Source organism: Populus euphratica, unplaced genomic scaffold, assembly GCF_000495115.2.
Source record: "Populus euphratica unplaced genomic scaffold, PopEup_1.0 scaffold74.1, whole genome shotgun sequence".
Lineage (NCBI taxonomy): Eukaryota > Viridiplantae > Streptophyta > Magnoliopsida > Malpighiales > Salicaceae > Populus > Populus euphratica.
Genome location: NW_011499954.1, coordinates 241,785 through 254,304, shown reverse-complemented (window position 1 = coordinate 254,304; position 12,520 = coordinate 241,785). Strand labels below are relative to the sequence as shown.

General features: G+C 31.2%; 1 protein-coding gene across 1 annotated transcript; it reads left to right on the top strand.

The window, feature by feature from the left end:
* On the top strand, positions 1-4,512 carry LOC105138213 (calcium-dependent protein kinase 26-like). The gene is made up of 7 exons (XM_011044254.1): positions 1-1,605; positions 1,995-2,138; positions 2,236-2,388; positions 2,912-3,027; positions 3,177-3,344; positions 3,809-4,033; positions 4,202-4,512. The coding sequence occupies exons 1-7, from the start codon at positions 696-698 to the stop codon at positions 4,325-4,327; spliced, it is 1,842 nt and encodes a 613-aa protein (XP_011042556.1). The 5' UTR covers positions 1-695; the 3' UTR covers positions 4,328-4,512.
* The last annotated feature ends 8,008 nt before the right edge of the window (positions 4,513-12,520 follow it).

Sequence of the window (12,520 nt, the reverse complement as noted above, 5' to 3'; positions counted from 1 at the left end):
TTATATGCAGATTTTGAAACAGGAAAACCGGTATTTCCTTCATTCCTTGCACCTTCCTCTCCGTTTCTGTCAGAAAAACAATGAAGGGAAAGAACCCTCAACAATGTACTGCAATAAATATATATATATTTATGTGTCTGTCAACTCGACCATCTTTCTCAAAGCTAGTGAAGACCTGGTAAAACCAATCTTCCAACACACAACACGCACATAGACTCTGTCTTCTTGTTGAATTTCTGCTTCTCTGGCGTTCTCTTTTTTTTAAATGGCGGGCTTTCATGACCCTATTTATTGAATCGATTTTCATGAAATACTATTCATTCATTGGACGTGAAATTCTAGAAACTGTCCACTGTATTTGTGAGGGACAAGGTTATAATATTTATAGATTGCAGTGTTCAGGGTTTTTGCAAGGAGGCTCTGGTGCTCTTTTTTTTTTTTTTCTGGGGTTTACTCTTGTGTTTTGCATACATTTGAGTTAGAGGGAGTTGGTGGAATCAAGGTTTCGTGTCAATTGTTTTCTCGTTTGGTTATGTTTGAAGAGAAATACACTGTTGGGTTGATATCATTAGTTAGTGTTTGAAAGAGTTTATTGGCGATCAGTTGAGGCGTCATTTTGATCTTGTTAACTTCAAAATCACACACACTTCAGGGAGTAAAGAAGTGGGGGTTTGTTATATGATAGAGGACTTAATATGGGGAATAATAATTGTATTGGATCAAGGTTTTCGAAGGATGGTCTTTTTCAAACAATTTCCTCTTCGATTCGTTGGTCTCGATCGACGGACTGCTTGATCATTCATAGTAAGAGAGAAAATGGGGACGGATTGTCCTTGCCTAAAGTGCAAGAACTTCCTGTCCTTGCTCAAAGGAAACCTCCGGAACAAATGAAGATAGTCAAGGAAGAGACTAAACAAGTAACATTACCGGCAAATCCCAAGGAAGGGGCCACTAAACCATCAGAGATTGTGATGAAGGTTAAGGAGGAGAGTAAGCCAGCCCAGCCAGCCAGTGACAAGGAAGAGAAAAAACCAGCAGCGCCCACAAGACCAAACAAGCCTCTTGTTAAGAGGACAACAAGTGCAGGTCTTCAGGTAGATTCAGTGTTGAAGAGAAGAACCGGTCATTTGAGGGAGTACTACAACTTGGGGAGGAAGCTTGGACATGGCCAATTTGGGACAACTTTTCTATGTGCGGAGAAAGCAACTGGAAAAGAGTATGCTTGCAAGTCGATCTCAAAAAGGAAGTTATTGACATCAGATGATGTGGATGATATAAGGAGGGAAATTCAGATAATGCATCACTTGGCAGGGCACCCTAATGTTGTCTCTATCAAAGGAGCTTACGAGGATGAATTGGCAGTTCATGTTGTGATGGAATTATGCGCTGGTGGTGAGCTCTTTGATAGGATTATCAAGCGAGGACATTATACAGAAAGAAAAGCAGCTCAGCTCACTAGGACTATAGTTGGTGTTATAGAAGCCTGCCATTCCTTAGGGGTCATGCATCGGGATCTCAAGCCTGAGAACTTTCTCTTTGTCAACGAGAGTGAGGATTCACCTCTTAAGGCAATAGATTTTGGATTATCAGTATTCTTCAAGCCTGGTATGTTTCTGAATTTCAGTAGCTTTCCTTGCTTAACTATTCGCATCATCACCTTCCAATTATGCATACTGCATTAATTTCCATGAGTTTCCCACAAGTCATTCATTCAAACACTAGAGGAAAAGTTGAGCATTAATATTTTTCCCATGTTCTACGAACAATAAATGAAGTCCATAATAAGCACACTTGAATACCATCTATTGCCACTTTGATTCTTAGAATAATAGAACTATAAAGGACTCCAGATCCTGATCCTTTTAACAGATAATCCCAATGTTTTTTCCTGCACAGAGATTTTTTTTTGGTGATGATATATAGCATTAATCATGAAGATCTCATCTAAAATGATCTGCTATATCAAATTGAGTATTGCCAGTCCTATATTGCAGGGGAGATTTTTAACGATGTGGTTGGAAGCCCATACTATGTTGCACCTGAAGTATTGCGCAAGCGCTATGGTCCAGAAGCAGATGTTTGGAGTGCTGGAGTGATAGTTTACATTCTCTTATGTGGGGTACCTCCATTTTGGGCTGGTAAGAGTTTTCTAATGTCTGTTACTTCTAGGATATATGCATAATATTTTCAGCAATTTGACTTCCAGTTCTTATGCTTTCTTTGATGATGACATAGAAAAGGAGAATGATATATTTGAGGAGGTTTTGCATGGTGATCTGGATTTCACATCAGATCCCTGGCCTAATATCTCTTCAAGCGCAAAAGATTTAGTCAGGAGAATGCTTGTCAGGGACCCAAAGAGGAGACTTACCGCCCATGAAGTTCTTTGTAAGTTGTGATACATTTGTTCAATTAGTCTCCTTCCCTCCATCCAGATTTTATCACTGAAATATGAGACTTGTGAACTCATAGGATTCATAGCTGGTCAAGACCCTTGGCATTAGATGGCATGAGGCATACTATATATTTACTTCATATATCATAGAAATGATGAGTCGAGATTGCTGAAAGTTAAGGGTTAGGATGCCAAATTGCTTGCAATTAGCTTTCAGATCAAAATATATTGATGAGCTTGAACATTTGTGATTTATTTAGATCGAATAACCTGGTTGAGCTGAACTTTCACCTGGTTCGCGACCGCTTTTCAGTTCCAGGCCTAATTTGTCACCTCTAGATAAGATGGCTTTTGATTCATGTGATCAGCTGTTTAAACTTGACATTTGTGTTCATTCAATTTATTGTCTACTATCATCTCAGCAGAAATATTTTCTTGGGCTGTCATTTGCTATAATGTTGAAGCTCTGTTATATATGCCACTGTTGAACGCATATTTTGGTTTGGTTCCCTGCAGGTCATCCTTGGGTTCATGATGACGGGGTGGCTCCAGACAAGCCTCTAGATCCTGCAGTCTTAAGTTCCCTGAAGCAGTTTTCTGCAATGAACAAGATTAAGAAAATGGCTCTTAGAGTAAGTCTGGCAATTATATCCTCACTTGTTGAATTCCACACCTAGTTGTCCTCAAGGAATCGAAGTTTTCTTCACTCACAAATTGTGTAATATTATTGTAAACGAAGAATGCATGTTCCTCTTCTTGACTTAACGTCTATTTTCTGTAGATCATTGCTGAGAACGTGTCTGAAGAAGAAATTGCTGGATTGAAAGAGATATTTAAGATGATAGACACAGACAATAGTGGTCAAATTACTTTCGAAGAACTCAAAGTGGGACTGAGAAGATTCGGTGCTAATCTCACCGAGGCTGAGATTTATTCTCTACTGCGAGCAGTAAGATCATCCAAAACTATTTAAGAATTCTGAAGTACACACATGAAAATCTCGGTCAATCCTTGACATAAAATTGAATTATGGGACTCCCTCCTGCAATTTCTTAACTTTCTATTCACATGATTGAAGTACTGCTGTGAGACCTAGTCATAACGTCTCCGTGTCATTGGTTTTGATAGCTTGTTTATGCCTTGCAACCTCAACAAGTGTCATTTGCTAGTTCAAATTGCTGACAGAATATCATTGTCAAAATGCCCCCTAAATGTATCAGCAGCGAGCATATTTTTGTCTAACCTTAGACCTTGCACACCTCAAGGATCACGATTTTGATTCACTATCGAACTCAATCCTCCACATTTGGAAATTCAATACGGTCTTGCAAGAATTAGAAGGAATGTTGAAGTACTGGTTTTATGCAGCTGCTTCTGTAAATCTTGACATCTATGTTTATTTCAAAATTGCAGGCAGATGTTGATAACAGTGGAACAATAGATTACAAGGAGTTCATAGCTGCCACATTACATTTAAACAAAGTAGAAAAGGAAGATCATCTATTTGCAGCCTTCTCATATTTTGACAAAGATAGCAGTGGCTATATCACTATAGATGAACTCCAACAAGCCTGTAATGAATTTGGTATGGATGATGTTCACTTGGAAGAAATGATTCGAGAAGTTGATCAAGATAATGTGAGTACTTCTTTATTATGAAGCTGTTTCCATTGATGGTAGAAACTACTCCAATCTCCAAAAACGTTTTGATTTTACTGTATTTTTCTTTCTGGGTGCTATATTGCTGGTTCAATGCTCGGAAACATGGCAGGTTCAACTGATTTTGCGTTTGCTTTGTGTTTACAGGATGGTCGCATAGATTTCAATGAATTTGTGGCCATGATGCAAAAAGGCAATACTGAACTGGGAAAGAACGGTTTACAGGGTAATAATTTTGGCATTGGATTTAGGGAGGCACTATCAGTTTATTAACATGGTGCTGAGGTTTTTCTTCTGGAAATAAATAATTTATTTAACTTGATAGATTTGTATTGGAAAATAGACCACACGTCTTGTAGCTGTATGATATGTGAAAAGAAATTTTTAAAACTCAAAGGTGTATTACCAGATGTATGCAGTGTACATTTCAATTCAACATAGATGCAAACTGGGATTACGAATTATGTTTCAAACAATATTTCTAAACAATTTAAAGAGATATATATATATATATATCATTTCGCAACATAAACTCCTTCAGTCCGATTGCCAACCTGCAGTAGTAGAAACTTCTTTTTAATTATAGAGGCTCATGTTGTCGGCAAAAGCTCTCACGATAAAAAACTATACGGGCTATCTTGAAGTATAATTCTCACTGAGCAGCGAGTTAATATAAAAATTATTTTTTAAAAGTAAAAAAATATTATTTTAATTTATTTTTAAATAAAAAATATGCTCAAAAACCTCCTCAAAGAGACATATTCTCCTTGCAATTTTACACACTCAACTCAATTAAGAGGGTGTCCATTTCGTTCTTAGTTTATATTCCTTAACATTCTACCGAACATAATTATTGCCAATACTGCAAGGAGGGATGAATTTGGGCCAATAAAGAGGCCACTTAGTGAGGATAATATTCAGAGAACGAAAGGACAATGGTACTGTTACAAACCAATGATTGCACAGTAATGTGTTTTTTCCTCCAAAAAGTTGAGGGGTTGGTATCAATATCAAGTCATGGGGATGATTAAGAAGTGGACAAGAATGCATGACATGAAACGTAATCAGAAAATAAATTATTTTCAATTAAATATAACTTTAAAAGACATGAATTTTTTATTTTACAAGACTTAACTGTTTATCTTCTCCCGTATTATTGTGAATAGGTTATGCAAAAAAATTTATTTTCTCAATTTGGTTTTGAAATTTTTTACTAAAAATTTAATTCTAATTAAATATTAATTAATTTTAATTTTTTATGAAAGGATAGGATTGAAAGAAGAGAGATCAAGATGAAAATGGCATCAAACTTGGGTGATGTGCCATAAATTTTGCAAAAGATACATTTTGGTCCTTAAACTTTAAAAATCATGCAACTTATATAATTTCAATATCTCGATATTTTTTTAATTCCATTTTGATATAAAATTTTATTTTTGTTATTTTTTTAATCTTTGATTGAGATACGGGAGAGAGAGAGAGACAGACAACCAAATTCTTGTGATAAAGAGAAAAGTTTTATTGACACTAATTTAAATCATCAAAACAAATGATATTTGTGTCAAATGATTCCATTTGATAACAGGTCATTCGATTTTTTTTTTAAAAAAAATAGAGTGAATAATATGTTGTCCGTCCAAGTTACAAACAAAAAAAAATATTAAGGGCTTAGTCATACGAGCTTGCCAGGGCAAACCCATCCTTCAGCCCTAAAAAATAGACCAAGCAGGCTGACCATTGATTTTTTTTTTCTAATTTTTTTTAAATTAATGGTTTTTTTATGGTTTTTAATTTATTTTAATTTATTTTTAAATAAAAAATATACTCAAAACCCTCCTTAAATAGCCATAGTCTCGTTGCAACTTTATACACTCAACTCAATTAAGAGGTTGTCCATTTCGTTCTAAGTTTATATTCCTTAACATTCTACCGAACATAATTATTGCCAATACTGCAAGGAGGGATGAATTTGGGCCAATAAAGAGGCCACTTAGTGAGGATAATATTCAGAGAACGAAAGGACAATGGTACTGTTACAAACCAATGATTGCACAGTAATGTGTTTTTTCCTCCAAAAAGTTGAGGGGTTGGTATCAATATCAAGTCATGGGGATGATTAAGAAGTGGACAAGAATGCATGACATGAAACGTAATCAGAAAATAAATTATTTTCAATTAAATATAACTTTAAAAGACGTGAATTTTTTATTTTACAATACTTAACTGTTATCTTCCCACGTATTATTTTTGAATAGGTTATGCAAAAAAAAATTATTTTTTCAATTTGATTTTTAAAATTTTTAGTAAAAATTTAATTCTAATCAAATATTAATTAATTTTAATTTTTTATGAAAGGATAGGATTGAAAGAAGAGAGATCAAGATGAAAATGGCATCAAACTTGGGTGATGTGCCATAAATTTTGTAAAAGATACATTTTGGTCCTTAAACTTTAAAAATCATGCAACTTATATAATTTCTGTATCTCGATATTTTTTCAATTCAATTTTGATATAAAATTTTATTTTTGTTATTTTTTAATCTTTGATTGAGATAGGAGGAGGAGAGAGAGAGAGACGACCGGATTCTTGTGATAGAGAGAAAAGTTTCGTTGACACTAATTTAGATCACCAAAACAGATGATATTTGTGTCAAATAGTTCCATTTGATAACGGGTCATCCGATGTTTTTTTTTTTTTAAATTAGGGTGAATAATATGTTCTTCGTCCAAGTTACAAACAAAAAAAAATATTAAGGGCTCAGTCATACGAGCTTGCCAGGGCAAACCCGCCCTTCAGCCCTAAAAAATAGACCAAGCAGGCTGGCCATTGCTCTTTTTTTTTTAATGTTTTTAAATTAATGGGTTTTTTATGGTTTTTAATTTAATTTTTTTAATTTATATTTAAATTAATATCATTTCTTTCTTTTATTTTGTTTAGAGAGCATCTTTTAAATGATAATGATTTTTTTAATGATACATTTAAATTTAAAGAATTTTTCTGATTCATCTATAATTTTTTTATTTTTTATATGATGACTTTATTTTTTGAAAATAAAAAAATATTTTGAAGTAATATTTCTAATATATGAAACCTTGTGTTGTGTTTTTTTTCTCTTTTATTTTATTCAATCAATTTAATTTGTGTATCTATTTTTATTATCATTTGCTTGAAAAAAATATTTTAATAAATAAATATAGCAAACACAACTGAATAAATATCTCATTTTTCAAGATTAAATATTATAATCTACAACTCTCTTGATTTTTAAAATTTTATTTTTATATATCACTAATGATTATTCATTTATTTAAACACATAATTCTTAATTTATTTGATTATATATATTTATAAGAATTTTAGTTTGAACTTAAATTTTTTAAACTATAGAAATGCATTGAAAAAAACCTATATGTATAAATGTTTTATAAAAAAATAAAAGTATTTGACCTGTGGTGGAATAGAAGTCACAAAACTAGTATATTCCTAAATAGGAAATGCAAATAACGCACATAACTCTAATCTTTAATTTTGATAGAGGTAGCTCAACTTTTGTTCCCTTCTTTTCACTAGCAACTTGAGTTTTGGATTCCAAATTAGGCGGCAAAGGATGTTAATATCTGTTACCTTGTACTTAACAATAACATAATAATTAAGTATAAAACTTAAAAGGAATGTGTTTTTCATGGTGTAATGATCTCGTTGTTCATCCTCTCATATATAATTATGGATGGATTATGCAATTTTATTTTTTAATTTATCCCTCAAACTTTTATTTTAACAATTTAATCCTAATTAAAAAACAATTAATTTTGATTTCTTATGAAAAGATGGGATTAAAAGAGGAGGGATTTAAATAAAAAAGACGTCAAATATGGATGACATGCTATAAAATAAAAAAAGATGTACTTTAATACTTAAACTTAAAAAATAACATAGATTATACAATTTTGGTATCTTTATATTTTTTAAATTTAATTTTAGTATAAAAATTTATTTTTGTTATTTTTTAGTTCTTAGTTGAGAGATGATAGAAAGAATTCACTAGATTTTTATGGTAGTGAGAGAAATATGTTATTGACACCGATTTAAGCCACCAAAATAATAATATCTTTGTCAAATTGTTCCCTTATATAAGAGGGTTTATATTAGATGTTTTTTTACCTTTAAAGTTCGCGAGAAAATAAATCTGAGCTCAAATTGATTTTTAGTTTCGGGTTGATTTTAGTTTTTAGGATGATTTGTTTTTGTTTTTTGGCCATTGATAGATTTATCATAGTTTCTTAAGCTGTTTTACAGGTGTTTTAAGTTAAAATGGATTAAATAACATGTTTTTGGGTAAAAAAAACTTAAGTCCTAGTGTTTCAATAACTAGCAAGATCATATAATGCGTCGACTAATTTATTTTTTCAAAAAAAAATTGGGGTGTATGACAGTCACGCGAGCCTTAACAAAATGAACTAGGCGGGCAGGTCTGGCTTTCTATACCCAGCTGTGCTTGGTCTTTTTTTTTTCTTTTTTTCTTCCTAATTTGTTTTCACTAAATGCTTCTTTTTATTTTTTTTAAAAAAACATTATTTTATATTAGATTACTACCCGTTCTCATCATTTTTTCAGAGAGTCTCTTTTAAAAGATGATTATTGAGAGGCTTTTCTTATTCATTTATGATATTGTTTTTTTATCTTTTGTGTAAATGAACTATAAAATAAAAAAATATTTTCAATAATATTTCTAAATGTGTAGCCTTCCATAATATTTTTTTATTTTATTCAATCAATTTAATATGATTGTTTATTTCTATTATCGTTTGATTGAATAAAAATAATTTAGCAAATATAACCATATAAATATCTCATCTTGCAAGATTAAATATTTTAATTTATACATGTCTCTTGATTTTTCAAGTTTTATTTTTAATTATCGTTAATGATTTTTTTTTTTATTTGTATATATAGTTCTAGATTTATTTGATCACATGTATGCAAAACTTTTTAATTTGCACCTAAAAACTTTTGAACTACATGAATGTGTTGAAATATCTAACTCACAGCGGAGTGCGGATCATATAACTAGTAAAATAAACTAAAATAAAAAAAATCACAATAAAAAACATTATGCACATACTCATGGTGCAAAGTGGATTACTGTGGAGTTTTGTTTTTTAATTTTTTTGTTGTAGTGTAATTATTAATTTGTCAATAGAAGTAATTACATCTTTTTATAAAGTTCATTAATCATTAGCAAATTATTTGAAAATAACTCGATTTTTTACATGATTTTTAATATATTTAAATTACTAAATTACCTTTTAAAAGCAAAAACTAGAAATAAATTGTTGCCCCATTTACACTTTTTTATTCTAGTTAGCGCAATAAAATAATGATAATATTTAAAAGCAAAAACTAGAAATAAATTGTTGCGCAATAAAATAATGATAATATCTTTAAAATGCAAAAAAAAATTATAAAATGTCAAATAAGGGCTATTTTGTCTTTTCACTCTAGTAATATTTATGTCGACTAAGGAGCAATTTAATTTTTTAATAAATATAAAATATTAAAAAAAAAATGTTTAACATGTGCATATTACACGTAAGATGCTTAATCACCTTTGAACAGCATATGCGGAGGATCTCAATGGTCAATGACAAACTTTCTAAGTATAGCTGGATTACTCTTGGCAGCCCCTTCTTTATTTCTTGGTGCAGGTGCATGAGGCATTCTGACCTCTAGTTTGGTGCTGATACACTATCTTTTTCATTATTTTTTCTCTCCACCGAGGTTCTCATGTGTTCACTTCAGAATTTCAAACCAACTCTTTAATTTATTTTTTCTTCATATTTAATACATGTTTTTTTATTACTATTTTTTATTTGAAATGGTTTATGGAATTGGAAAAAAAAATTCCATCTTCCTTTATTTTTTTATCTCTATTCTTTTAATTACTATTTATTTATTTATTCAGGATTTTTAAAAATACAAGTGCAGGTAGACCTTGTTGCCAGATGGTAGTGAATCTTGTAATGAACTGGGGTCACTTTCACTCAATATTGTTGCCTCAGCAACATTTCTCTTCACTTGTGTTTAATTCCAATCGTTGCTTGCGGTTCAACCCTAATATTTTTGCTCATATCCATCACTAATGGTAGGGACTGATATCATTTTTCCAGGCCTATCACCTGTATTGTTAGCAATAATAATAGCATTAGGATTTCCTGGAGGAACGCTTATATTGGCGATAGGCACTGCATTTTGTTGTTGCTATTTTGATTTTATTTAAACTTTGGAGTTACTATATCGCTTTGTGTGTGGTTGAGGTTGAAGACACTCGCCATAGACTTGCTTAATTTATTAGAAGGAGGTGCCATTTTAAACCTTCCATGTTTTCTATCTTGAACCCAGTTTCATTTCTGCTGTTGAGAGGGCAGTGGTGTTGCTATGGGCCAATAATATTTCACCAAAGGCAGCAGATGCCTTGATGGTCCAGAGATTAGAGAGAGATAGAGACAAACAAAAGCATTTTAAGTTTTCGAGGGAGAAGAAGAAGAAGCAGATCTACAAGTGAAAGGCAAGATTCCCCATGAAAACATAACATGCTAATGGCTATTGTCGATCTTGCTTTGAAGTACATGCTTCTCCATTCAAAATCCTTTAAGATAGTTTACTCCGTGAAAATTGTGTGATGAATACTTGAAAGGGATTTCATGTACAGAAATATTGTTGATTATGTTTCAAGTCAAAATTATAGATTGCATTGTTATTATTATTATTATTATTATTATAATCTGAGATGTTAGGGTTAGTTTACACATATTATGATTAGTCTTTGAATCTACTAAATATCCTATAAATTTAATAAGCAAATAAAATACTACGAGAATAATAAACATGTATAAAAAAGATCAAATCTAGGAGTTGAGACAAAGAATTCATCACTTACATCATTAGATCATAACCTCAAGTACGCATTACTGTAAATATAGATGATAATATATGTCAATTCTTTGTTTTGAGTTTTTTAATATTTAAAATAAATATAATAGCAAATATGTAAATAACTAAATATTTTATATTAATTTTTTGGGTTTACAAAGTTAAGTTTTAACCAGGTATAAAATTCAAGATATAAAGTATAATTTTTTAAATTACATTGCAAAAGTAAAAACATGTTAAAATTTTAAGAGGTTATTTTTGTAATTATCCCTAATAATGCAACTGAGTTGGGAATTTCATAAGATTTTGAAAAATTTGTTGTGATTGTAGTAAGATTTCATTGGAAATAGAGTTGGTTCTACAATATGAAAATTGACACGAAAATACCTTGAGCTTTAAGGTATACATGCAAGTCCATAGGCGTGTTTTGAAATGCAAGGCAAGCATTAAAAACCTTCAAAGAGTTATAACATTTAATTTCATTTGTCAATAATACGTGTATTTAATAAATAAAATCAGGATTTGGATGGATTATGAGTTAAATTACTTCGAAAAAAATAAATAAAGAACAACAGATGTCACATCACTAAATAACATCAAATCAAATAATTCAAGAACCTCTCGAGAATAAAACTGTGGCAAAATATGCATGGAATGATTAGTCTTTACCAAGAGGTGGAGGATTTATCTGGTTGCGGATCCAATGCTGGCGGTGTTCATAGAAAGTTTGATGTTCTGGAAGGAGAAATCACCGGTCTTTCTTCTCCCTTCTTCCTTTTCCTTTCCCTTTCTGGTGAGGAAAACTAGGGTGACGGTAAAGCTGAGAAGCTTCTTCAAAGTATCATATTAATTATGGTTTAAAATATTTTTTATTTAAAAATATATTAAATTAATATTCTTTATATTTTAAAAATTATTTTTAACATTAGAATATTAAAAGGATCTAAAAATACAAAAAATAATAATTTTAAATAAAGAAAATTTTGAATTTTCAAAAAACAATATTTTAATACTTTTGGAGCAAAAAGTCCATTGAAATGCTGAATTAATCGATTGGGGAAGCTCCCTAATCCAAGTCTTTAGCCTCTTCTTCCTCAATTAAGGGGGGGCTAAAGCAAAGAAAAATGTTAAGACCTAGCTTAAACTTCCAGTACAGTGTCAATTTGCCAGCTGGGGGGAGGAAGGTGTTGAAGTTTGAATGTGTCAAATGAATTATTTGGTGCAAATCTCTAGAAATAAAAGAATATCATTAAAATTATCTTGCTTTTGGGAGATGAGAGGAGAATTCTAGGGCGACCCCATGCCGTGTGCTGGTGCTCAACGTTGCAATTAACGATTGTATAATGATTCTCTTTTGTGATAATAAATAATGATGAATTTGATTTATAATGATTAGTGTTCTTCACCTATGAAAATTCAATTCATCATATGATAATTTCTCTCCTGATAGTTATTAATTCTTCGAGTTTAAGGTAAACACCTCAGAATTTATCCTCCTTTGATTATATTTCAGGAGAGCTTATTATGGTTATTTA

Bases quoted from the DNA above. Each gene is read 5' to 3' on its own strand.
- LOC105138213 (XM_011044254.1), top strand. From the start codon at position 696: ATGGGGAATAATAATTGTATTGGATCAAGGTTTTCGAAGGATGGTCTT. The intron at 2,139-2,235 runs GTAAGAGTTTTC...ATGATGACATAG, and splicing joins GGTACCTCCATTTTGGGCTG to AAAAGGAGAATGATATATTT. The intron at 3,028-3,176 runs GTAAGTCTGGCA...TATTTTCTGTAG, and splicing joins TTAAGAAAATGGCTCTTAGA to ATCATTGCTGAGAACGTGTC.